At 41.4% G+C, this 25,993-nt stretch overlaps 1 protein-coding gene across 2 annotated transcripts in view; it reads right to left on the minus strand.

Moving 5' to 3' along the window:
• Positions 1–2,025: 2,025 nt before the first annotated feature.
• Positions 2,026–25,993, minus strand: part of Fbxo34 (F-box protein 34) — a 72,250-nt gene continuing 48,282 nt past the window's right edge. Inside the window, exon 2 of one of the 2 annotated variants that reach the window (XM_029566683.1) lies at positions 2,026–5,192. In XM_029566683.1, coding sequence (XP_029422543.1) covers positions 3,047–5,182 — 2,136 coding nt within the window. In that variant the 5' untranslated portion in view covers positions 5,183–5,192 and the 3' untranslated portion in view covers positions 2,026–3,046. The remainder of the gene's footprint in view (positions 5,193–25,993) is intronic. The other variant, XM_008839536.3, reaches the window with a different exon arrangement.

The raw sequence follows: 25,993 nt of genomic DNA on the forward strand, positions 1-25,993 counted from the left end.
ATTGGAGTTAAAGATGGTTGCTAGCCACCATGTGTGCTGGCATTCAAACCTGGGCCTTCTGGAAGAGCAGCTAGTGCTCTTAACCAGCTCTCCAGCTCTCCAGCCCTATAACTGCACTTTTTCATCCTAGTAGTCCTTGATCCCTTTCCAATCCTCTCCTTTGGGTCTGAGTCAAACTGCCCCAGAAACAGAATGGGGAGCCAATTCCCATTTTCAAATCGAGGGCTTGAGGTGAGCAGTGGGAGAAAGCACCAGCAGGTGTTAGCAGCCTGAGCTGAGGGAGAGTGAAAGGGGAAGTTTTGGGTGGGGAGGGAGAGGGGAGGGCATTTGCCTTTGTGACTGGGACCCTTTAGCACTGCAGAGAAGTAGCACCAGTAAAGTAGGCAGATGGTAAGAGTGGGCTGTTTTTCACAGCTGGCACTAGGGGGCCACATAGCCTTTCTCCAAAGGGGGCAACCACACATCCAGCAGTGGAGACCAGCAAGGGTGTCTTCAGATGCCAGCAGCTCTAAAAGCCTCTGTCATTCCCACAGACAGCATTGGAAACCAAGAACTGCAAGCCAAGTGATGCTGGGGCGACCTTGTGCCCTCTACTCTTGGTCAGCCCAGCCCCACACACAGTTGTGTGGCATGTGATAACCAGATCAGGAACGGCTGACTCATGAAAACCCCAAGTTGTTTATCCTGCATATGTATCTATGTGGGAGAACCACAGCCAGCGACAATGACAGTGAACATTCGCTGCATGAGGCATGTCACACACTCCTGCCCTTTTAAAGTGTGTTATCTCCTTTAACCCCAAATTACGAGTCACAACAAACTTATTGGACACTCTGAGATTGCCAGTTTGGAACAAGCCAACCACAGATGACAAGCTGTTCTTAGCCTCTTTTGCTCTTGTGTCAGCAATTCTGAGCCTGCAGGCCAGCATAGCATGGCCTGTGTCTGTCAGGGGAAAACTAATCTTAGAGACACTTCAGTTTTCACTGCCTTTCTGAGGAGGGAGCAGTTATCACTAAGGATGCGGGGGGCACTGGAGAGATGGGTCAGTTAAACCCAAGGATGGGGCTTCAGGTCCCAGCACCCATAATGAGCAGCTCACAACCACCTGTAATTCCAGCTCCAGGGGACCCAACATGGTTTTCTGGTCTCCAAGAGACCTGCATTCTCTGTGGTCATCTACACACATATCTTGGAAGCCTCTCTGCCTCAGCATAGGCCAATGTGGCACTACCTTAATTCTGTCCTGCTCTCCACTGCCTGCCAGTCCTGGCCAAATTTGCATCCTTTCAGGCCATTACCACCTTTATCACATTTGTCCTCTGTCCTTCCGCTGCCAGCTTAGGCTGGCTACAGAGTGTTTTGTTTGTGTATTATATGAGCAATTGATTTCAGGCCAACCTAGTTTTTTTCAATCCCCACCCAACAACATTTTGGGGCCCAGTACCCCCCAACTTTACCAAGCATCCCATGTCCTGAGGAGATCGTAAATGGCTTTAAATGACTATGCTGGACGAACTGTGAGTAGACAACAAGCTCAAATGTTAAAAGGCTGTAAAAATGTAAACACAATGTTATGGGAAGGTGACCTCTGTTGTAGTAAAATAAATAAATAAAGCTTTATCCTCCCTTCTTCCAAATGAAACAGTTTTTAGGTTGGGCTTGAAACATCATCTCCTATTTTAACCCAAGCTTTCTTCACACTAACAGTAATTCTCCTACTTTAGCCTCTAGAGTGCTAAGATTATAGGCATGACTCCAAAACTTTTTAAAAAGGTCCGTTACAAACTCATAAGAACCTTTTTCAAAAACATTACAACCCAGCAGGTGCAGTGGTGCAAGCTTGTAATTCCAGTCTGTGAGAAGCAGAGGCAGGTGGACCTGTGAGTTTGAGGCCAGCCTGGTCTACATAGCAAGTTCCAGGCCAGGTGGGGCTACAGGGAGACCTTGTCTCAAAAAAAAAAGAAAATCAACAAACAAAAACCCCATTACACTCAAAAATTGCCCCCACACAATCAAAAAGCCTTGTACATTTAAAATGTATGTTTTTATTGAAGTTGAAAAAAAAAAAACTTTCCGTTACCAGACAAAGGACAGACAATGTTATAATCTGACTATATAATATTGTCTTATTCTTGGTGGCTCACTAAAAAATAACAAACGATCATTCTTTATGCCAATTTTAAGGTTGTCCAGTTAAACCATTATTTGGTAGCCTTTGAACACGTTAACCTCTTAACTATTTAGAGTTTCTTCTCAGAAACATTCATATATTATACAGCAAACATTCATAGTTTATTTGGGAAACATTCATATTTTATACAGGATGTACAAAATTTGAGGAGACAACACACAATTATAGCCGCAACACTATCCTAGCTGCATTGTGGTGATTATGTTGTTTAGTCAGCTGTCCATCATATACAATTGGATTTTAATCACGTTATCTACAGAGGGGCCAAAGCACTCATCTAAAGGTAAAGGCGCTCGGGTCTAATGTGCACTTTCACAGCCCTATGAAAACACAACCATTATATACACTGTAAACACCACAGGGCATAAAATCCATCTCCAACCACAAACACCATTCTCACAGGATCAAGCATACAAAGTCTAAGAGTAAGGTGCCTGATTTTTCCTTTGTAGGCATAATTCTCATCCAAAGGTTTGCTTTCTCATTTCAAATACAGTGCCAGTACTGTGGAAAAAATTCTGCGCCCATGTGAGGACGGACTGCGGTGATCTCTGAATGTCCCTGATAGTGGCAAGTCTTCATCCTCTGAGGGTGGAGCTGATAGAGGAAAACAGGCAGTTACTCACAGCTGAGTGAGTCAAGCTGTGAGATGCCACTCTGGGTCAAATGTGAGGCACCACTATAAAACCCAGGGACTGATTTTCTTGTACAGCTTGTAAATTAAGAGTTTACAAAAATGCCTGAGCACTGGTAGTCCTGATCTAAGCACAGATTCCCGTACGGGTGGGGACAAGGCAGCACACTGAACGGTTTATTTAGGAGGTGCAGTCCTGTTGCCTTTCACGTGGGCTTCTAGTATTCCTCTTCAGTCTCACTCCCTCTTGCTTTCTTATGGATTGCCCTGTTAAAGCTGTGGCAGGCAGGGACCCAGTGATTGTCGTGAAGGCCCAGCTTACAGCCCGGAAAGCCCTTCTGAGACCGGTGGCAGCACATCCAGTACCCAGGCCCATAAGGCAGTGCCTGGCAATAGGGCTTGGGGTGCCACCGGCACAGTGACACATCCCCTTTCACATACTTTTTCTTGCACTGCTTGCAAGGGTCTTCTCTATAGCGTGGGTCTCGGACCCAGCGAGAATCTGCTGGCCTGATGTTGTAGTATTCAATGATAAACTTGAAATAGCAGCAGGTACATTTAAGAGCCACTAAGCTCCTGGTGGGAAGTAGCCTGAAGATTTTTACCATGATGTGGTGAGGCAAACATGCCATGTACTGCTGAGGCTCCAGAAGCTGCTGAATTTTAAATCTAGTCTCGAGGAAGTCCTGAGACACCTGCTTCTTCCAACTGGATGCCTCAAGCACTGGTAATGTGCTTTCCACTGCAGGGGCTGGTGGTATGATTGGCTCAGCCGAAACACCTTTCTCCTTGGATGCATCGTCGCCCTCTGCTGCCTTCTGAAGCCGGCTGCCCTCTGAGGACTCCTGTGTTGTGCTTTTATTCAACTGCAAACATTCTGGCCGATCCTGTCCTGGTGACAGAAAAAACAACATCCCTGGAAGGGGTTCTTCAAGGGAGCTGAACCCGGAAGGCTGGTCTTTCTCTACCTTGGATACAGTGATGCTAATGCACAAAGATTCTTTTCTTCTCTGATCAGGATTTTGGTGAGTGAGTGGAACAAGCTCTCTACTCACACAATCGATAGCATCTGAGGACAATTCAGTGGCTTGAAGACAGGCGTGAGAAGAAAAAGGTAATGCATCAAGTTCATCTGTCATTTCCACATCATACCTGTTGCTGTTTTTCATGGCAGTTTGCTGACATGGTTTCAATTCTGTGCTGTCTGTGTGGAAACTCACACCTGCTGGCAATGAAGGGCAGCCCCGAGAAGCACCATCCCAGGCCTGGTCCCCTGCAGAACAATGGTCAACTCTAGAGGGTCCTCCACACACAGACACTGACTGCATGGCATCTACCTGAGTGTCAGGTGCCTCCAAAGTGCCTTTTTTAGTTTTGTCTTCATCAGCCTGAGCACCATTTGTTAGCAACACCCTGCCTACATTTCGACGGAAGCTGTTATTCCGTGACAAGCTCCCAGGTTCCCGCTGGTTCTGGCGCTTCAGGCACTCGGACTCCAGTCTGGCTACCATATCAAGGACACGGACTGGTTCACTCTGTGGTTTGCCAGCCTCGGGATTTCCTCTGTCTGTGGGTTCTTCACAAGCTCCTGGGGCAGAGAAGGGCTCAAGGGCAGGAGGTATACCTCTGGGCTGGCCAGAAAGCTTCACAATGGCAGATGCATTTGTGCAGTTTTTTGCACAGCTAGCTAGCAGAGCACTGGCTCTCTGCTCGAGGAAGGCAACCATCTGTATCACTGACAGAGGCCTACCAGTATAGACTCCGTCCCCACTGTCACTCACATAATGCACAGAACAGTGCTCAATGCCACACGCAAATGGCTCAGGCTGGTAACACCGGCTATTCAGTTCTCTCATCTTTTCTAGCTGGACCTTGGCTTTCTTAAGGTCCCCTGATTTTTTTCTTCTCTTGGTAGCTCTCCCATCAATATCCCAGGAGCTTTTGATTTTCATAGACCCTATCCTATTGCTATACTGGTGGGCTGCAAAGAACGCAATTTTCTCCTTGGTATTTCCAGGTTTCACAACAGCCCAGATATCGAGCGGTCCTTCTTCTTCGCCCTGGTGGATTGTTGCAGATGGCACATTCTTTTTGGCTTTAACATTTAAGCTGCTCTCCGCAGAACTCTTCCCACTCATATTGCACAGAACATTTGGAGAAAGGACCCCAAAAGGTTTCCGAGATGATGCTTTGACAAGAGAGGCTGAAGGAAAGACCGTTGGTTTCATGTAGTTAGCTTTGCCTTTTTCATCATTGACAGCCTTTCGGTGGCTCATAGGTGTTCTCAGAGTGTCCCTGCTGCCTTCCAGAGGGCACTCTTTCTTCTGGAGTTTCCAATATGGCTTTAGGTGCATAACAGATGCCCTAAAAGAAGAGAATGGAGACAGGTCTTTTTATTCTAGCAAGAGAAATATTTTCTAACTGCTTCAGAGCTAGTTTCTAATGAGCCAATCAAATACAACAAAAGCAAAATAAACAGTCGTTATCAGCCAAAAAATAAACTGGTTTTGACTGATAAGTTTCAGAAAGTACGATTAACATAAAATTAATCCTTTAAAGATAGTTAAACTTACCCAAAATGCTTTAGTATCACAACTTACAGAGATGCAGGAAAGTATAAAAGAAACTCCCCCACATTCCCCAGATTTTCCATTTTGTCTTTTTTTGGGGGGTGGGGCAGGCGGGTCTCATGTAGTCTAGGCTGGCCTTGAACTTGCTATATAGCTGAGGATGACCTTGAACTTCTGATCCTCCTGCCTCCAAACCTCCAGAGTCCTGAGATTACAGGTGGTACTGGCGATAACCCAGGGCTTTGTAGATGCTAAGCAAGGACTCTACCAACTGAGCTACATCTCCAACCCCTTGGTTATTTTTTGTTTTGTTTTTCAAGCAATCTCACTGTGTAGTCCACACTGGTTCAAACTTGTGATCCTCCTGCCTCATGGAGTACTGGGATGACAGTCATGCACACCATGCCCTGGCCCAAGTAGACTTTTAATCATTATTTCTTAAGGTCATCACAACTAGCACTTTAATGGCTGCATATTAAACTTCACTGTATTGTTTCCTCAACTATTCCTATAAAGTTGACTATTTTGCTCTCTGTAACTTTCACTTGTCTGCTTGTATGCTTTGTCCACCTACCAGTCTAGACTTTAAACAATCTATTCATATGAAGTGTTCATCCTTCTGGGCCTTTTGGCTAAGATCAAGTGTAAACACCTACTGTCAAATTTCCTGTAGCTATCTTAAATAAAACAGAGATCCCATAATCCTTATTAATTCTAAAGAAACATTTGGACTAACTCAGAAAAAAGTGCTTTGTTTTCTTTCCTGGCCAGGAGGTGGACATGGAAGGCATTTCAGGAATGAGACAGAAAGATGATTATTAACACAGACCTATGTCCATGTCTCTGCCAGATCACTGATTAGCAAGATATGGTAAATTTACCTTAGGCAAGGCACTTCCTCTCTGGATCTGAACTGTAATGTTAATTAGAAACACTAGACAATCTAAGGCCCATGCCCTACGCCTTGGACTGTAGAAAGTATGTTTTCTAGGGATAGATGGTCTCCTGAAAAATAATCCTACAAACCAAAATAAACATCTGCTGTTACAGGTTGGTGTAAGGCCACAGCATCTGCAGGTCTACACATGGGACGACCTCCTACTGCTCGGGCTAACACTACAGTCTTCAACATGCACCTTGGGCAACTCTTTGTTCCACATTTAGCAGCCTCTATGTAACAACCTTCAGGTATCAGTGGTGATTATCAAGTATGAAAATGATTGGTTCTAGTTTACCCTTCATTTCAACTTTTATAGTCCTGTAGTCCAGTCTCAGCAAACAGATATGGCTGTCTTCTAACCAGGTAAATAGAAACTCTGATTTAAGAAAGAAAAAGTGTCTTAAAATTTTTTTACATTTATTTTTTTCTTGAGGGGGGAGCATGTGGAGCTCAGAGGACAACTTGCAGAAGTTGATTCTTTTCCTCCACTATGTGAGTTCTAGGGAATCAAACTTAGGTCTTCAGGCTTGGTGGTGAGGGACCTTACCCCCCACCCCCTGAGGTCATCTCACCAGCCCTGAAGTGCCTTTTATTTATTTTTTAAAATATATTTTTTATTTTACGTATATGAGTGTATTACCTGCATGTACATGAGTGCACCTGTGTCGTGCAATGCCTTAGAGGTCAGAAGAGGGTATCGGATTCCCCTGGAACTGGAGTTAAAGACAGTTCATAGCTGCCATGTGGGTGCTGGGAATTGAACCCGGCTCCTCTGCAAGAGCAGTCAGTGCTCTTAACCACTGAGCCATCTCTCCAGCCCCTGGAGTGCCTTTTAAAAGATAAGTCTTGAGGGGCTGGAGAGATAGCTCAGCGGTTAAGAGCACTGTTGTTCTTGCAGAAGAGCTGGGTTCAAATCCCAGCACCCATATGGGAGCCAACAACTGTCCATAACTCCAGTTCCAGGGGATCCGACAGCCTCTTCTGTCCTCCGCGGGCACTGCACGATACAGGTGCACTTACCTACATGCAGGCAATACCCACATACACACAAAATAAAAATAATAAAATATTAGGGGCTGGAGAGATGGCTCAGCAGTTAAGAGCACTGACTGCTCTTGGCAGAGGACCCAGGTTCAATTCCCAGCACCCACATGGCGGCTACAAACCGTCCTTGACTCCAGTTCCAGGGGAATCCAATGCCCTTTTCTGACCTCCGCAGCACTGCACGACAGGGGTGCACTCAAGTATATATGCAGGCAATACACTCATACACATAAAATAAAATGAAAAATATTTTTAAAAAGATAGTCTTGAAACAGAGCTTATCAAGATCATTCTGATTTTTGTTGGCTTCTATCCTAACCATCTGTAGAGATCTAACCCGTTTCTATAGCATGACATTTTTAATAGCTTTCTATCATATTCAATAATTTAGTCTTCCAAAAAGAACCACCCAGAATTTTTTAAGAACAAGATGACATATAAATGAATAAAAAACATGTTGAGTGCTGTCTCTTTGTGCCAACTATGTCCTGGTTTTTCATATCCTTCTATAAGCAAAATGAAAGAATTTGGAGGCTGGGGGAGCTACAACAGATTCTCTCATAATGATTTCATTACAGAATGTCTGTGAATAAGTTTAACGAAAACTTTAGCAATGTGTGTGCTATTCTGCATTGTGCGGTCTGTTCTCTTTGCTTTCTTCCCACACTCATACCCCCCACACTCACTATTTTTAGGTGCTACTATTGATAGACAAGGATAGTTACGAAGGAATTAACATTAGGCAAGGCTTGTTTGCACTTAACCTGTAAAGTCAACTCTGATAATTGCTGTATACTGCATTTTAGCGAGATAAAAGCAGGAGAAGATCCCAAGAAGGAAGTGAGGGAAGTAAAGGTACCCATAACCCAGGTGACCGCTGAAGATGGCAGGAGGCGGTACTACATTTATGTGCTGATGCTGAGAAGAGGGGAATTAACTTCTTCCCCTTTCTTGGTGGGCTTGAAGGCCCTGAAACAGAAAGAGAAACCTCAAATATCTGAGTTTCAGCTGAAATCAGTAGAAATTAAGGATATAATGCAGAGACAGCTGTTTCAAAAATCCAAAAAATAAAAACTTTTCATCTCCAACAGATTACACCAGATGGTGGCACTTTGCCCACCTCACCCCACCCCACCCTACAGACAGGCACAGCAAAAGTTCCAGCCAGGTTTCCATGGTTGCCAATCTCTTCATTATTTAACCAAAGGCCTTGCACGTGCTAGACAAGCGCTCTACCACTGAGCTACGGCCCCAGTCCTCAAAATTCTATTTTAAAAGTTTGCTATAATTAGCAAGGCACATGCCTGTAAATTATAGCACTTGGAATTTGGAGATAGGGGAATCAGGAGCTCAAGGCCATCCTCAGCTACACACCAATTTTGAGACCAACCTGGGCTACATGAGACCCTGTTTCAAACAAAGTTTGCTATAATAAAGTCCTCCCTCTTGCAGTTAAATAAATTGCAGACTTATCGCACCTACACACACATATCAGTGTTCCTAGACTTCTTTTATATAAAAAAATAAGCTCTCTGGGCCCACTGAATCAAATTTTCTGGAACTGATGCTTTAAACTGTTGACTGAAGCTAGAAGGAACTCTCGGGGCTGGAGAGGTAGCTTGGGGGTTAAGAGCACTTGCTGTTCTTCCAGAGGACCTGGGTTCAATTCCCAGCAAGCACACATGACCGCTCTGTCGACATCTAGCTTTCACAGGCTCTACATACATATCAGTAACATACTGGCAATCAAAACATTCATATAAAAGAAAATAAATCATTTTGTTAAAAAAAAAAAGGAGCTCTGATGACTATGTGTTAGATCCAATGTAAGAGTGTTAGAGAGGCTTTGGATTTGGCCTGGGAATGCTACTTTGGGCTGCTAGAAGGAGAGACACGGAACTGTGTAACAGGAAACAAAGGAAATAGTCTGTGCTGAAGCATCTATCTAGTGAAGGGGATTTTTAATGCTCAAGTCCCTCTTCAACCTCAGCCCCTCTGTTTATTCAGCAATACCTTCCCAGCTATCGTCTCTTCTTCCCTAGGCCTTAAACATAGGGCTTCTCAGGGTTCATTCTGTTGGCAGACCGTAAGTCCTTTTAGGCTATGTCTAGGTGACTACTTCTAGTTCTACCTAATTCTCACACATGATGACTCTCCATCCCATCATTTCCTGTGGCATACTCTCTAAGTATCAGAGCCTACTGCCTTGTAGACATACTCACCTAGATATCAACAAGAACCTCAGAATCCAACACTACTAGCTGATGTACCTCAAGTACCTACTCTAGCAAACCGGAATTGAGTCACTTGGATTCTTCCTCCCTGGCCTCCACATCCAAACACCAAGTCACTAAAATGTGTCCTCCTTTACATCCCTAGCATAACTGCTAAATTAAGCATCCATCTTCTCTCTGCTGTACTCTTAGTGGCTACAGGAAAAGCTCCCCTCTATCAGTGCCCATCCCAGCCAACCTATCAGTTTCACTCTTATTTTGCCGACCATACTTCTTACTCTGGAAACTTGTTCATGGAACCATGGGACCAGATAGGTGAACGTCAAACATCACAGTCAACTTTAAAGCAACTAGGACCATAAAATGTATCAGGTAAGATTTAGAACTATTTCACATGAATGTCTACACTATAAATGTCCATTTCCTTCTAACCACTTAGTATTACTAACCCTCTGGACTAGATTCTTACACAATTTTAAGACATAGTCATTGCCGTAGGGAGACAGAAAATTAAACAAGTACAACAGAATGTGATAGGTTCTAAGGGTAGTCAGTACCAGTGCTGTGAGAGTCCATGAGGAAAGAAGAGGGGAATGCGCATGAAAAGGGTGAGGAGGTCACCAGCACCAAGCTTCATTTTGAGGGGGTAGGAAGAGGTTTAAGAAGCCCTGAATTTCTAAGCTAAGTTCTGAAGGAAGACATACAAAGTCCCTAAGAGGCTCAAAAGTAGGTGATGCTTTGGGGAAATTTGGGTGACAGACATGTTAAGTAAACAAGTAAGATTTTAATTTCATTAAAATCAGAGGATGGAAGGAGAGTCATCAAGGGTTCCCATACTATGGCTTTAGCAACTGCAGGAAGAAGGGCTCTTCTCAGTGAGTGGCAACAGGCTGGCTGGACAGACCTGGAGAAGGGAGGCAGAGCTTAAGTTCAGTTTCTCAGAAATGTGGGGGCCTACTAAACCAAGGTACTCAGTAGGTAGAGGCCAAGTGAAACAAGACCAAAGGAAGAAGACAGTTGTGACAAATACCTCAGTAACAAGTAAGCTGTCTGAACAGAAGTCTTTCTGCAAGACAAGCAGGTACATTACTTTTATAATCAGAAAAAAAAAAAAAACGTGTAGAAAGAGAATATGGTGGTGCATGCCTGTAATCCCAGCAACTGGAAGAGAGACAGAGGGCTGAGGAATTTGAGACCCAAGTACACTTTGTCTCAAAAAAACAAAATGGAAGTCATTAGCAGACTGTAATATCACATAGTAACTCTCATATGTGTAGGGATAGACTTGATTGATAATTAAAAGGCAGAATGTGATTAGAACGGAGGGGGACGACTTGAGTTTTCTGAGAATAGTGTCAGTTGGTAGGAGAGTCCCTTGGTGACCCATTGTGAGGAACTGCAGTGGAGAAAGCAGAGCACTAAGCAGCACAGCTTTCATGAAGCATGGCTGCGAGGGAGACAGCCTCTGAACAAACTACCACAAGGAATCCTTTCCAAGAACATAGTGAGATTATCAATCAACTCAAACTTGAACAACTTCAATGCACAAATGGTTATCTTGTTTTCAATAGCTCCAATATTCCTGCTAACATCTAATTCTAGGTAAAAGAAAACTTGGGAAAACTCACCAAGAAAGATTTCAAAATTAAGCCACAGAAGGTAAGTGAACTTTATGTGCAAAAAATGTGTGTGGGGCCAAGTGTGGATCATACTTGTGATCCTAGCACTCAGGAAGGTAAAGCAGGGCTGCTTTGAGTTCCAGCCCGGCCTAGAACACATGGGTACATGAGACCTAGCTCACCCCCAGCCCCAGCCAAAAACAAAAAACCAAAAACAAAAGAAATCCTGTATTAAACACCAAACCCTTAAAAAGCCAAAATAAGTTTTCCATGTGTACACAGTGCTGGGGATCAAATCCAGCGCCTTCTACATTCTAGGTAAGCACAATCATCCTAACCCTTGGTGTTTTGAGACAGAGTGTCACAAGTATAGTCCAGGCTAGACTCTACCTGTCTCAGTCTCTCACATGATGGGATTACAGTTATTCACTACCACATAATAACTCATTAGGGGTAAATAGGTCAATAAGGAATTAAAAGATGATAATGGGGTTAGAATAGGAGAAAGCACTGAGATTTTCTAAGACCCTGACTCAAACAAGTTTTTGTTGTGGTTGTTGTTTTGAGACGGTCTCCTTATAGACCCTGCTGGTCTGGAACTCAACTATGTAGATCAGGCCTTAACAGAGATCCACCTGCCTCAGCTTCCCGAGTGCTGAAATTGGAGGCAAGCACCACCACGGCTGATACAAACGTTTAAAAACAAAAACTAAAATGGCTTTCAAAAAATACCTAATGAGAGTCTTCTTCACTAGACCATTACATAAATGATTATTGACTCCAGCAACACTTGTGTGTGCATGCATGAATGCTTGTGTGTGTGCATGTATGTGTGAAATGAATCCTGTTTGCTGATGAGAAAGATGAAGCAAAATGACTTACGATTAATCATGTCAACTTGATGGATTTTAGAATCACCATAGAAACAAATCTTTGGGCATGTTCATGAGGGAATTTCTAAATCAGACTGAAGTAGGAAGACCTACCCTAAATGTGAGTGGGATCCAGAATGAATACAAAGGAGACAGTAGCTCTGCACTCATTGCTTCCTCATGGCTATAGATGCAATACGACCAACTGGCTCTTGCTCCTGCCCACCATACCATCCCTGTCCTGGACTGTTAGCACCTGGAACTCTTCCTTCCTTAAATTGCTTTGACCAGGTATTTTGTTTCAGCAACAAGACAAAAAACTAATATATGACTTCAGAAGACTCACAGCTAGCTCATGATAAAATTAAGATTAAAAATATAACCTTGAGGGGCTGGAGAGATGGTTCAGCAGTTAAGAACACCTGCTATTCTTCCAGAGGACTCAGGTTCCCAGCACCCACATGGTGGCTAACAACTATAATTCCAGTTCCAGGGAATCTGATGTCCTCTTCTAGCCTCTGCAGGCACTGCACTACATGGGTACACTTACATCCATGCAGGCAAGGTAATCATACACATAAAAAATAAATATTTTAAAAATATATGGTCTTGGGTTGGAGAGATGGCTCAGCGGTTAAGAACACTGGTTGTTATTGTAGAAGACCCGGGTTCAAATCCCAGCACCCACATGGCAGCCAACAACTGTCCATAACTCCAGTCCCAAGGGATCCGACAGCCTCTTCTGACCTCCACGGGCATTGCATGACATGGGTGCACTTACCTACATGCAGGCAATACATGCACACACATAAAATAAAAATAATAAAAAAATGTAAAAATATATATGATCTTGGGAATAAATCTTAGAAAATATATAACTTCTTAAGATTACTTTCTTTAAAAAAAAAGGCAACTAAATGTGGTAGCTTATACCTGTAAATTGAAGACTTAGGAGGCTGAGGCAAGAGAACCTGGAGTTGAGAGGCTAGCTTGGCTTACACAGTAACACCCGGTCTCAAACAAAACACATAGAAAGTAGCCTATCAAAAAGCTTGCTGGGCATGGTGTGTGTAGTAGTACCAGCTACTCAGGAGGGTGAGGCAAGATTACATTAGCTCAGGAATGGGAAGCCAGCCTGGACAGCATAGAAAGACCTCATAAACAAAACAAAACCCAAAAGTAACAACAGCAACAAGTCCTAGGCGCATCTATGACACAAGTAAAATTCTGAGGACACTTATTGAAAGAGCTTTTATCTTTCAAATAAGGTCAGTTTTTCTTAAATGCCACATAAGACCTCTAAAGAAGAGTGATGCATTCAAGCAGACATATCAGCAAGGTTTTTAAAATGCAAATTACTTCATGACTATTAAACTGGAAAAGATTCCAAGACCAAGAGGGTGTGAATATAGGCACAAGAAAAAACTCCATACATATCTAAGTACTGACAGAATGCGTCCAACTCCCACAGAGCACTAAAAAAATCTTGTAGGTGAGAAAAGACTATTTCTCAAAATGAGCTTTAAAACACTGGGTGATAACTTTCAGGGGAGATGTTCACCTCTTCTTTTTCTTTCAATTTAAGAGAACAGAGTCTCACTATGTAGGTCAGACTGGTGGTCTTGAACTCAAGGCTTAAAGGATCCCCTTGCTTCAGTTACCCGTGTAGCTAGGACTGTAAACACCTGGTTTCACCCATTCACACTTGGCTTTAATGGAATATTCACCCAAGCCTTTACTGGACTTTGTCTCAGGAGGGTTGGGAATGCATAAATCTTTTATTATCTTTTAATAGATGGCAAATGGGAGGATGGCCTCTGGAAACATGCACAGTTTTAAAGAACTCATTGTTCACAGCTTCCATCTTAGAATTTGCAATGGCATTTAAAAACAACTGCACCTGCTGGCTTCAAAGTTATTTGTAGTATGAATTCTATACCATACGAAGACCAAACAAAATGAACTTCCTGAAATTAAAATTTATGATAAACTCAATGGGACAATGAAGTATCCAAAATGTATTAAATGTGATAACTTGGGGAACAGCCACTCCTGTGCTCTTCAAATGTGATCACAAGTACTGACAGACGAGTAATACAATTTGACAGTATGCTGCAATATTGAATTAGTGATATTTCACAAGTTAAAAGGGTCCCCTGTACTCCCTTTTCTTGGGGGCAAGAAGAAAAGGAAGTCTGGAAGAAATAATGCTTGCTGAGGCTGTTGTAAATTACTAGACAACAGTTTGTGATAAAAACAAATGGAAGCATTATGTTTTGTTAGACTTAGGGTACTTATGTATGCAGATGTAACTTACATAAGTTAATGCCCAATATCACAAAACATAACACAACTATTGCTACCTAAGCTGACTCTTGTAGATAGTACTAAGATGAACACAAAATTCAAATGTCCCTAAAAAATTAAAAGTCCAAAAATAATCATTAATATATTTGTAAAGTACATTATTACCAAGGAAATTTCACTGCCACAGATTTTTGGGTATTCATAGCTCTTGTTAACAATTCCTTTGCTTACTTCACCTATTCTAGTATTTCTTAGAAGAAATGAAGAAAAACTTCCACCATTTCAGATAACAAACCATTATTTCTTGAGTATGCCAGTGCTTGCTTTACTCTGAACTAATTATGTATGTAATCCAGGCAAAAGATAACTCTTAAGGTTGTTTCTCTTGGGAATAAATATGAAAGATTCATATGCCTATATGAATATAGGGGGCCATTTCTTTAGAAATAGGCCCCATAGTGTTTAGGAAAGGAAGCCTAAGCCATAGTCCTGACTGCAGCTGTTCAGTAACTGTTCCTTCTACTACCACATGCCACCAGGATCTGTTAACCCGAACTGAAGCAGCCCTGTGCACACTGGCAGGTCCAGGAACACTTTATAAATTGCTGTTTGTTCCCTACTGGACATGGTGACCCACACCTGTGATACCAGTACTCAGGAGGCAGAAGCAGGTGGGTCTCTGTGATTTCAAGCCCAGCCTGGTCTACATAACGAATTTGAGTTCCAGGCCAGTCAGGGCTAAACAGTGAGACCCCGTCTTTTTTTTAAAAAAAAAAAAAAAAAAAAAAGAATTGCTACTTGTAAAGTGAGGCTTGTGGCCAAAAGAAAATCAAAAAATGTTGCTACTCCAGGGTCTGTTTTTAGAGCATACCAAAACAAATTTAATTGAAAATGGGGTTAAAATTAACATTATATCTTTGTGCAGTGGATGGAAGTTAGTAAATAGAGAGACTTGTATCTGGTCAAAGTGCACAGAACAAGTACTTATGGAGTGTTCAGCCATAAAATGGGAATTTTGTATCACACTTCCTCCTCACAAAGCTCAGGGAACAAGAAGGGCAAAAGATTGTGACAGACAGAGATCTAAGGTGAAAACTGTCTTTTGGACATGATAGTGTCTTTTGATGAACTCACAGCAACAATGCTTTCCTGCAAAAGACCTGAACAAAATCAAGCCAGTCAGCACTCCAGCATGGCTAGGGGTAGAGGCTTGTGTGCTCCTGACAGTTGATAGTTGCTAGGGAAGGAAAAGTCCATTTCCTTTAGGGGTGTGCTCCCTAGTAGGCTGACCATGCTACAGTGGATGGGCCCACACCTATGCATATATGGGCAACACTAAACTCAATGTGTTATTCAAAAAAAATTTAAACAGAGGGCATGAAGCTAGGAGTGAGACATGGGCGGGGGGGGGGGGGAAGAGTCCAGGAAGAGTCAGAGGGAAAGGATGAATATGTCAGAAATATATTGTATGCACATATGAGTTCTCAAAGAATAAAAATATTTTTTAAAACTGAGTTTGCATTGTGAAAACTTGTCTTAGACAAACAAAAAACACTAGACACCCAAACTATAATTTATCTGGTAAATATACACTGGGGTTTGTGTGCTTACCTCATATATGAAACTATTCCTTGAGCACACAGAGGAACTGTTTTCATTTCTGCCACCCAACAACTATCTCATTCTGCAGAATCTGACTATACTTAGAATTCCTATAACCATAAATCAAAAGCAATATATAACAAGGTACACAGAATTTTTAACTTCAGGGAAATTTGGGGGCCTTTGGAAATAGCTTTCCAGGGCTGGAGAGATGGCTCAGCGGTTAAGAGCACTGACTGCTCTTGCAGAGGACCGGGTTCGATTCCCAGCACCCACATGGTGGCTATGAACCATCCTTAACTCCAGTTCCAGGGGAATCCGAAGCCCTCTTCTGACCTCCCTGGCGTTGCACAACAAGGGTGCACTCACGTACATGCAGACAATACACTCATGCACATAAAATAAAAATAATAAATAAAAGAAATAGCTTTCCATAAACCCAAAATGTGAAAAAAAAAGTACTAAAAAGGAGTCTTTTCAGGTCCTACCCTACGGACATTCCTAACTATTATGCAGTATTCGACATGGCCACAATCACATTATACATACAATGTTATACTTTTTTTTACTATTTTATTTATTTTTATTTAATGTATATGGGTGCAATGCCTGCACATAGGTAGATACACCCATGTCATGCAATTCCCACAGAGGTCAGAAGGTACTAGATCTCCTGGAACTGGAATTACAGATGGCTGTTAGCTGCCATGTGAGTGCTGGGATTCAAACCTGGGTCTTCTGCGTGAACAGTCAGTGCTCTCCAGCCCACAATGTTGTCTTTTTCACCTAAGTACTTTTCTTCATGTATAGAGTTAAAACCCATCATCTGTAAATGTATGTGTAAGTGCCAGAATTTTAAGCACTCTCGTGAACCATGGACATTATAGTGTAACCTTTTCGTGGATATTCCCTCTTCTGCATTTAGGGGTATGTCCTTAGAAAAGACCTCCAGAAGTGAATTCTTCAGAGTGTGAGGATTTTTTCTTTTTTGGTCTTTTTGAGACAGAGTCTCCCTGTAGCCCCAGATTGCCTGGAACTTGCTATGTAGGCCAGAATGGCCTTGAACTCACACAGATCCATCTGCCTCTGCTTCCTTCATGCTGGGATTAAAGGCATGTGCCACCACACCCAGCTTCATAAGGTGTTTTTTTTTTAAAAGGAGAAAAAGAATCTGCACACTCCCTTGGGCGGGGAGAGTAGGGGCAGGAAAGATGGTTCAATGATTAAGAGCACATACTGCTTTTGTAGAAGACCCAAGTTTGGATCCCAGCACCCATATCAAAAAGCTCCTAACCACCTATAACTCCAGCTCCAGGAGACCAGACGTCCTCTTCTGGACCCTGCAGGCATCTGCACTCTCACACATACATAATTTAAAAATAAATTTAACAAGATTTTTATGTGTATGAGTGTTATGCCAGCATGTATGTAAGTGCACTCATGTCATGCAATGCCCTCGGAGGCTAGAAGAGGGCGTCAGATCCCCTGAAACGAATTATGGATGGTTGTTAGCTGCCACGCAGGTACTAGAAATCAAACCCAGGTCTTCTGCAAAAGCAGTCAGTGTTCTTAACCACTAAACCATCTCTCCAGCCCCTAAAAACCTTTTAAAAAGAGTGAAAAAATAAAACCAAAAAGGTCGATTTAGAAACCAACATCTTCAATAAGTAATACCAAAGTCACCTATACTAATAGTTTAGTATAGATATGTTTTAGACTTGATTGCTCCAATTCTAAATCAAGCCCAGAAATTATGTATTCAAAAATAAGCATGTGTGAACTCATTTAGAAATTTAAGCATCACCGAGGACAGACATCTCAGTGATAAAGCTAGCATGTGCTAAGCCCTGGGTTCAAGCCCAGCACCATGAAAAAAGAAAAAACAAGTAGGTAAGGCTTTAAAAGTATTTATAGTATCCAAGTAGGGAAGTGCATGTTAATTTGTATGCACAGTAACCCGTTATTTCTAAATAACCATTACTAAATATTCTAAGACACTGTCTTAACTGGATGAACTAAAGGAATCTGAAGTTAGCTGACTTTACCAACTATAGTACAGCAGTATATTGAAAATCTCAACACCAAGGCCAAGCATGGTGGCGCATGCTTTTAATCCCAGCACTCAGGAGACAGAAGCAGGCGGATGTCTATGAGTTTGAGGCCAATCCAGTCTACATAGTGAATTCTGGGACAGCAGGGGCCATATATAGTTGAGACCCTGTCTAAAAAAAAGTAAACAGATGGCCTGATATAATTAGGTATCACCATTTTTGCAACATTTACTAAATTAATTAATCTAGTATTGATCAACAGACACTGTTAACATTCCAAAAGGAAAATACAGACACTCCTTATGAGGGAAATATACTTTCAAAAACAAAAACCACCAACTGTAATCTGGTCAATCCTGTAAGATCCAGCCACCAATTTACAGGAAACATAGGAGATGGGAATTAGGCTGAACACCTCAGCATTGCAGAACAGCATAATGGGGAGACTACAGAGTAAAACAAAATCTTGGTTCTTCAAACGACTTCTAACTTAAACCAGAAAAGACGGACGAGTTTATATATTAAAAGAGAAGTTGAAACAGCAAGCAACCAGCTTGGCATGGTGGCACAGGCATATAATAATCCTAGTACCTAGAAGGTGGAAACAGGAGGATCAAGAGTTCAAGTCCAGTCTGGGCTACATGAGATGATAAATTGCAAGCAATTTAGGGTTACAACATTCTATATATAGCTGAATTTTTCCATATTTACTTTTTTTTTTTTTTTTTTTTTTTAAAGACAGGGTCTCACTGTGTAGCCTGACTGACCAGGAACTCACTATACAGATCAGGCTGGCCTCAACTCACAGAGCTCAGCCTGCCTCTGCCTTCTGAGTTCTGGATTAAAGGTGAGCACCACCAATCCCGACTATTTATCAGTTTTTAAAAGAGAGAAATAAATACATAGAAGCATTTGGAAAGCACTGGATAAATGAACCCTGAATGTACATTATGTACAGACTATGAAGCTGTAGGCTGACTAACTTGGACAGAGAAAACTGGGATTCAGAAGTTTGTTGGGCAAGGCAGGTCTGAACCCTAAACTCCCCTTCCCCCAACACACACACACACAACACACACACACACACACACACACACACACACACGCACGCTCTAGGCTTCCTGATGCAGTCATTCCTTCCTGGTTCAGACAAGGGACACTAACATAAGTTCTTGCTCCACTCCACACCCATTACTGAAAACTGAACAGTAAATAAATCAGAAGGCAAATCAAAAAAAAAAAAAAGATGAAAAAGAGACACTAAGAAATCAAGCAATTGGGCTAGAGAGATGGCTCAGTGGTTAAGAGCACTGGCTGTTCTTGCAGAGGACCTGGGTTTGATTCCCAGCACCCACATGGCGGCTAAAAACCGTCCGTAACTCTAGTTCCAGGGGATCCAACACCCTCTTCTGACCTCTTTGGCCATTGCAGGATACAAGTGCATCCACCTACATGCAGGCATTACACCTATACACATAAAATAAAAATAATATTTTTAAAACGATCAAGCAATAAAAAAAGAACTGAACTAAATGAAGGCAATAATGGCCACACCAATTGTGGCCACACCATTTCTTTCTTTTTCTTTTAAAGAAAACTCAAGGCCTATCATTGTTTGAGACAAGGTCTCACTATTGTAGGCCAGGCTGGCCCTGAACTTGAGCACCTCACAACTGCTAGAATTATAAGCATGCACCGCCACAGCAGTTCAATCAATTTACTCTTAAACACACAGAATTTTCCTTTTTTAATTGTGTGGGCATAGATATGCCAAAGTGCATATGTGGAAAGAGGTCAGAGGACAACTTGTGGGAGTCAGTTCTCTTCTTCCACCATGTGGGACCCAGGGATCAAACTCAAGTCATCAGCTTAGTGGAAAGCACCCTCACCCACTGAGACACTTCACTGGCCCTAAACATGTATAATTTTCAATCTCTTATTCTATAATGTAAACAAACAGCCTAGTTAGCACCTGAATCTAAGTGCTCTTAAGTAAACATTAAAATAAACATATGAAAAAAATATGAAAAATTTGCTACTTAAAGATCTTTTAAATCCTTTTGTAACAAGAATAGTGACTGACTACATTCTCTGGAGTGAAAATGAGAATATTATGTAAGTATCAATAATAAACATTAAGCACTAACCACCTAGCTGGATAAAATTATTATTCTCATTTCACAAATGTAGAACTAATTACAGTTTATGAATCTTGTTTGTTTGAGACAAACTATGTAGCCCTAGCTGGTTTTGAATTCAATCATCCTATCTCAGCCAGTCTCCCAAGTGCTGGGATTACAGGCACTTATGTCTCCTAGCTGGATCATGTTAAGCAAGTGCTTTTCTATTAAGCTATATTCTCAGTCCACTTTACACCATTCAAAATAAAACGATGCGCCAGGCGTGGTGGCACATGCCTTTAATCCCAGGCATCCCAGTGAGTGCCAGGACAGCTGGGGCTACAGGGAGACTCTATCTCAAAAGAAGACAAAAAATAAAATAAATAAAATAAAATATAAAATGACGCATTGCATATATAAGCCCACAGATGTAACAATAGTCACACAAGTCAAATTAATTACTTAATAGTCCAAATCAGCTGTACAGAGATTCCTACTAATTAAGTACAATGGATTTTAGTCTATTTTCTTTTAACCGTAGTTTTCCAATCTCTAATAGGAAATGTAAGTCACAAACCAAAGTCACTTCAGGTTCATTTTAATAGAAAATAGTTCTTAGCTGAGCTTGGTGGTACAGATCTAAAATCCCAACTACTAGGAGGGTGGAGTTGAGGAGAGAAATACAGCTAGGATGGGAGGATTGCAAGTTCAAGGCATACCTGGGCAATTTAGCACCTATCTCAAAATAAAAAATATAGCCAGATGTGGTACTTCATGCTTTCCAATCCCAGCACTTGGGAGGCTGGGGTTTAAGGTAGGAGGACTTCTGTGATTTCTAAACCATTTTCATAAGTGATTTTTGCTCCAGTGATAGTGAGAAAGATGTTAAAGTGTCAAAGGGTCATTATGAATGTAAAGGGAAAAATACGGGGAGAAACTAAGGCAGGCTGCATCTAATCAGAAGCCCTGATATATCTTGTAATCTCCTCGGAGTCCTTTAGGTGTGTACTTTGTTGTTCTTTTTTGGAGGAAGGCAGAAAACTTTGACCTTTTCTCAGGTTTCTGCATAGGGTGTGTAATCCAAAAATGATGGACTATTGCTGTTAACAGCCTTCCTTACCCACTGTCTTATCACCAACCCATCAAAATGACTCAACTGCTACTACATGCCTCTTTTAAAGTCCCAGAACTGTGCTTTCCCTGGGAGCAATTTCCCTCTGATAGGAGGATAATCTCAATTCTTTCCTGTATCCTTCAGAGCATGCACTGCAGTGCCTTATACAAGGCAAACACCAACTAGAGCAAATCAACGTCAAATGTACTGACATAAACCAGCCAATAGGCAGGAATTTCTCTAAGTGGAACATTGTAAGAATCTGATTAATCAATACTTGAGCAGCCCAGGAAGCTCACTTCCACCCATCATTTCTTGATCCTGTGCTTTATTTTCTCACAGGTGAGAGGGCAAAGAAATTAGAGGGTGCTGTCTAGGTCCCAGTTACTCAATTTTGGTTACTTTTTTTTGCAAAGCAAAAAGTAGCTTAACTGGAGTAGAAGCTTTTTTTCTAGCATTCTAGTTAAAATATTCCCACACAATATCAGACTTTAAAGAACATTCTACTCATCAATAAAGTTACTTAGTTATCAGTTTAACTAGATGAAAATCTATGACAGAACAGTCTAGATAAGTGGGCATTCAGCTATGAGTTAGGCAACCTCCCTCTCATGTTCAAAGCCCCACATCATATCTTCTAAATACTAAAGTACACAGACACTAAATTCCAACCAGAAACATTGTAAGGTCTGTCTCCCCATGGCTCTTTACTATTCTAAACACAGCTGTCTAGAGGCATGGTAACACAGATATTTAAAACTATTTTATTTTTATTTTATGTGTATGAGTATATTGCCTGCATGTATGTGAGTGCACCCATGTGCAATGCTGCGGAGGTCAGAAGAGGGCTTCAGATTCCCCCAAAACTGGAGTTAAGGACGGTTCGTAGCCACCATGTGGGTGCTGGGACTCAAACCCGGGTCCTCTGCAAGAGCAGTCAGTGCTCTTAACCACTAAGCCATCTCTCCAGCCGCTACATATTTTTTTAAAGTCAAACCATCATCATCACTAATAAAAATTTTGATAAAACAGACTCCTAAACACCCAAACTAAAAAGGAAGAGACTAGCAAGCAGTATAAAGGCTTCAATCTTCAAGGCTTATGCTATAAAAACATAATTAAACTTTGCCTGTAGTATCCCAGTTATTTCTGTGTAGCAATTTTAGAGTTATTTATTTTAAAACCATATATTTTACTAACAACTTCAAAAGAAAACCTCAACTTGCCTGGCTCTAAATTATTTGAAAGTATGCACAGTTCATACCCAGAACCTCTAATATTTCAATTATTAACAAACCAAACCTCAAAGGAGAATCTGACAGGAAGGATCAGACTTCAGTGCCAGCAAAGCTATAGCATACTGTTATGGTTTAAATGTGAAAAGTCCCCCACAGGCTCCTGTGTTTGAACAGTTAGTCCCAGTTGGTGGCACTGTTTGGGGAGGCTATAGAACCTTTTGGACAGGGGAGCTAGTTGGCAAGCAGAGGGACACAGAAGTGAGGCTTCCAGGTATAGCCCAGTGCACTTCTGAGTCTCTGCTCTCGGTTCCTTGGAGATGTGTGCCAGCCACCTTGTCGTTCTCCCACCGTCTATGTATCCTATGCCCCCCACTGGCCCCACCCATGAAACTGTGAACCAAAACAAATATTCTCTTTCATTGCTTCCCTCAGGTATTTTCTCACAGGGAGGAGAAAAGTAGCACAGAAACAGACTAAGGAGGAAAGCCAAGGGAAGTGTGGTAAAAGCAATGACACAAAACTCCCTCAGTCCAAGTTTGTACTTTATTACAGCCTCTCTTTCCTTATTGTCAATCTTATAGAGAATAACCATAATCACGACTCACACACTGCTCGAATTTGTGACTCATGGCTCCAACCTTTCCCTTTCTACCTTCAAGACAGAATGTTACTTCCTTAGAAAGGTTGCTTTGTAGTTGACTATAGGCCACTGGAAAGACAAAGAAAGCAGACACAGACACAACCCTGCATACCTACCCTAAACCTAACAGCACATAAGATGTAAGGAATGGGGCTGGAGAGATGGCTCAAAGGTTAAGAACACTGGCTCTTCTTGCAGAAGACCTAGTCAAATCCTAGCACCCACATGGCAGCTAACAACTGTCCATAATTCCAGTTCCAGGGGATCTGACAGCCTCTTCTGTCCCCTAAGGGCACTGCACAACATGGGTGCACTTACATACATGCAAGCAATACACACATACACATAAAATAAAAATAAATAAAATTAGCCAGGAGTGGTGGCACATGCCTTTAATACTAGCACTCTGGGAGGCAGTGGCAAGAAGATCTCTGTGAGTTCAAGGCCAGCCTGGTCTACATAGTGAGTTCCAGGCCAGCTGGAGCTACAGACCAAAAATAAATAAATGGATAAATAAATAAATAATTTTAAAAAAGATATAAGGAATGTTTTAAATTTACCATTATTTTCACAAACACCTCTCTTGGTCCTCTTTTTTCTGTTGCTGAATCACTTAGATCTTGGAGCCAGCGTATCCCTCTTTCTCTACTCGCTCAATGGTCCTGATATTACCACAATCTGTACCTCAGCCCCTCAACATTTTGTGCTTATGATGGGCAATGACTGTGCAGAAAGAGGTATGAGCTTAGAAAATGAAACCTGTTCAAGATCACAAGAGACATAGATAAAACAGCAAAGATCAAGATCCACATTTCTGATACACTGCAACAGAACACATTTTAAGACACAAAATTTGAATAATGAAGTATATCAAGTTCTCACTTTGGAAACATTTAGTAACTTCAGGAACCAGTACTCAGTCCCAAAACAACACTTATCCTTCAGTTTTATAGCAAATAGTAAGAAAATCTGAGAACAGGCTTTTTTATCCAAAAAGCCTACAGTGGTTAATAAATAATATTACTGGGAAGCAAAACAGAAGCTAACCTGTACTACTAGGATCTTATAGAGAACTGAAGGTTAGATATAGGTTTATGCTCAAATAGACCCTTAAAAAAAAAAAATCTTTCAACCAGGCAGTGAGCGGCACATACCTGTAATCCCAGCTCTCAGAAGCAGGAGGCTCAGGAGTTCAAGGTCATCCTCAGGTAATTGCAAATTCAAAACCCTGCCTCAAAAAAATATTTTTTTTTCAGATCTTTTAGTGAGAGAAAAAAATTATCTATTTTGCCTGTGAGTAGAATATACAGCAAGAAAAATATTAAATACCCAAGGATAATCAAATACAACAGTCTTAGTTCCTGAATTCATTAGGAAAATAATTAAGTTTCAATGTGCTAAAAGCTCCACTCTTAAGAAGGTAAAACAAAAGCCAAACTGTGCTAATGAAGGTCTCAGCAACAGCTGCAACAGAGAAAACTGGTGAAAGGAGCTGTCAGATTATCTTTACAATGGCAAATAACAGCCAGGCATGGTGCTGCATGCCTGTGCTCCCAGCGTGCAAGGGTGGTGATCCTGAGTTTGAGGCTAGTCTGGTTTATAGACTGGATGTCTGTACTTACACTGTTTTGCATCAGCTTAGCTTCTCAAATATGTATTAGTCAAACTAAAGAATATTTTACTTGTTCTTGCAGTATATATATTTAACTACATGATCATATAACATAAAAACTAGAAAATTCAATCTACACAGAAAGGCCTCAATAAATTCCTTGTCTTGGATGGAATTCATTTATTAGTCAAATTTACAAAACATGACTTTAGATCAGAAATCATTCAGTGCAGGAAAAGATGAGGATAGCATAGGAAAAGCTATTAATATATTTAAACCATAGAAATTGAATAAAAACCACAAAAAGAATGATTTCCAGGTCTAGCCTCCTCCAGATCTGTAGCACTGCAGTTGTGCTCAAACTGAAACCATCTGGTGGGGCCTACAGAGATTAGGGTATTAGAAATTCAATTCTTAACTTTGGTGAATTTTCTTCTATTTCATATAACAAGTACAAATCCATTTTCAGTCTCAAATTTGAACATTCAAGTAAATCATTTCTCTTACTCAAATCCCACAATTTGGGTGCTTACTTATCTTTTAGATCCCAAAGTAGACCTTTCATTCACTCACTCAACATTTACCAAGCAACTACCTAAATACTAAGGACAATTTCCGAGACTGAGAATACAGCAATAAACAACAAAACGCTCAAACCTCACCTAGTTTGCCTTCTAATCTGGATATAAACTTAAAAAGTACTCGGCACATGAAAGATTAAGGGCTAAGGACAGAGAAGGGAGTGGAGAACACATGTACTTTACAAAAATGATAAATGCAGACTAAGACTTCAGAAAGCTATTTTACATGCAACCAGGTCATAAAATAAGGGTTCCTTTAAAAACACAAGGGCTGGAAGCCAGGCGTAGTGGTGCACACCTTTAATCCCAGCACTTGGGAGACGCAGGTGATCTTTGTGAATTCGAGGCCAGTCTGGTTTACATAGCAAGTTCCAGGCCAGCTGGGACTAAGGGACACCCTGTCTCAAAAAGACCAAAAAAATTAAAAGGCTAAAAAAGATAAGGGTGGGGCATTGTAGTGCACACCTTTAATTTCAGCACTTGGGAGGCAGAGGCAGGAGGATCATTATGAGCTTGAGGCCAGCCTGGTCTACATAGCAAGTTCCAGGCCAGCAGCGGCTACAGGAAGAATCTGTCTCAAAAAGACAAAAAAAAAAAAAAAAAAAAAAAAAAAAAAAAAAA

Source organism: Nannospalax galili, unplaced genomic scaffold, assembly GCF_000622305.1.
Source record: "Nannospalax galili isolate Female #2095 unplaced genomic scaffold, S.galili_v1.0 scaffold336, whole genome shotgun sequence".
Classification (NCBI taxonomy): domain Eukaryota; kingdom Metazoa; phylum Chordata; class Mammalia; order Rodentia; family Spalacidae; genus Nannospalax; species Nannospalax galili.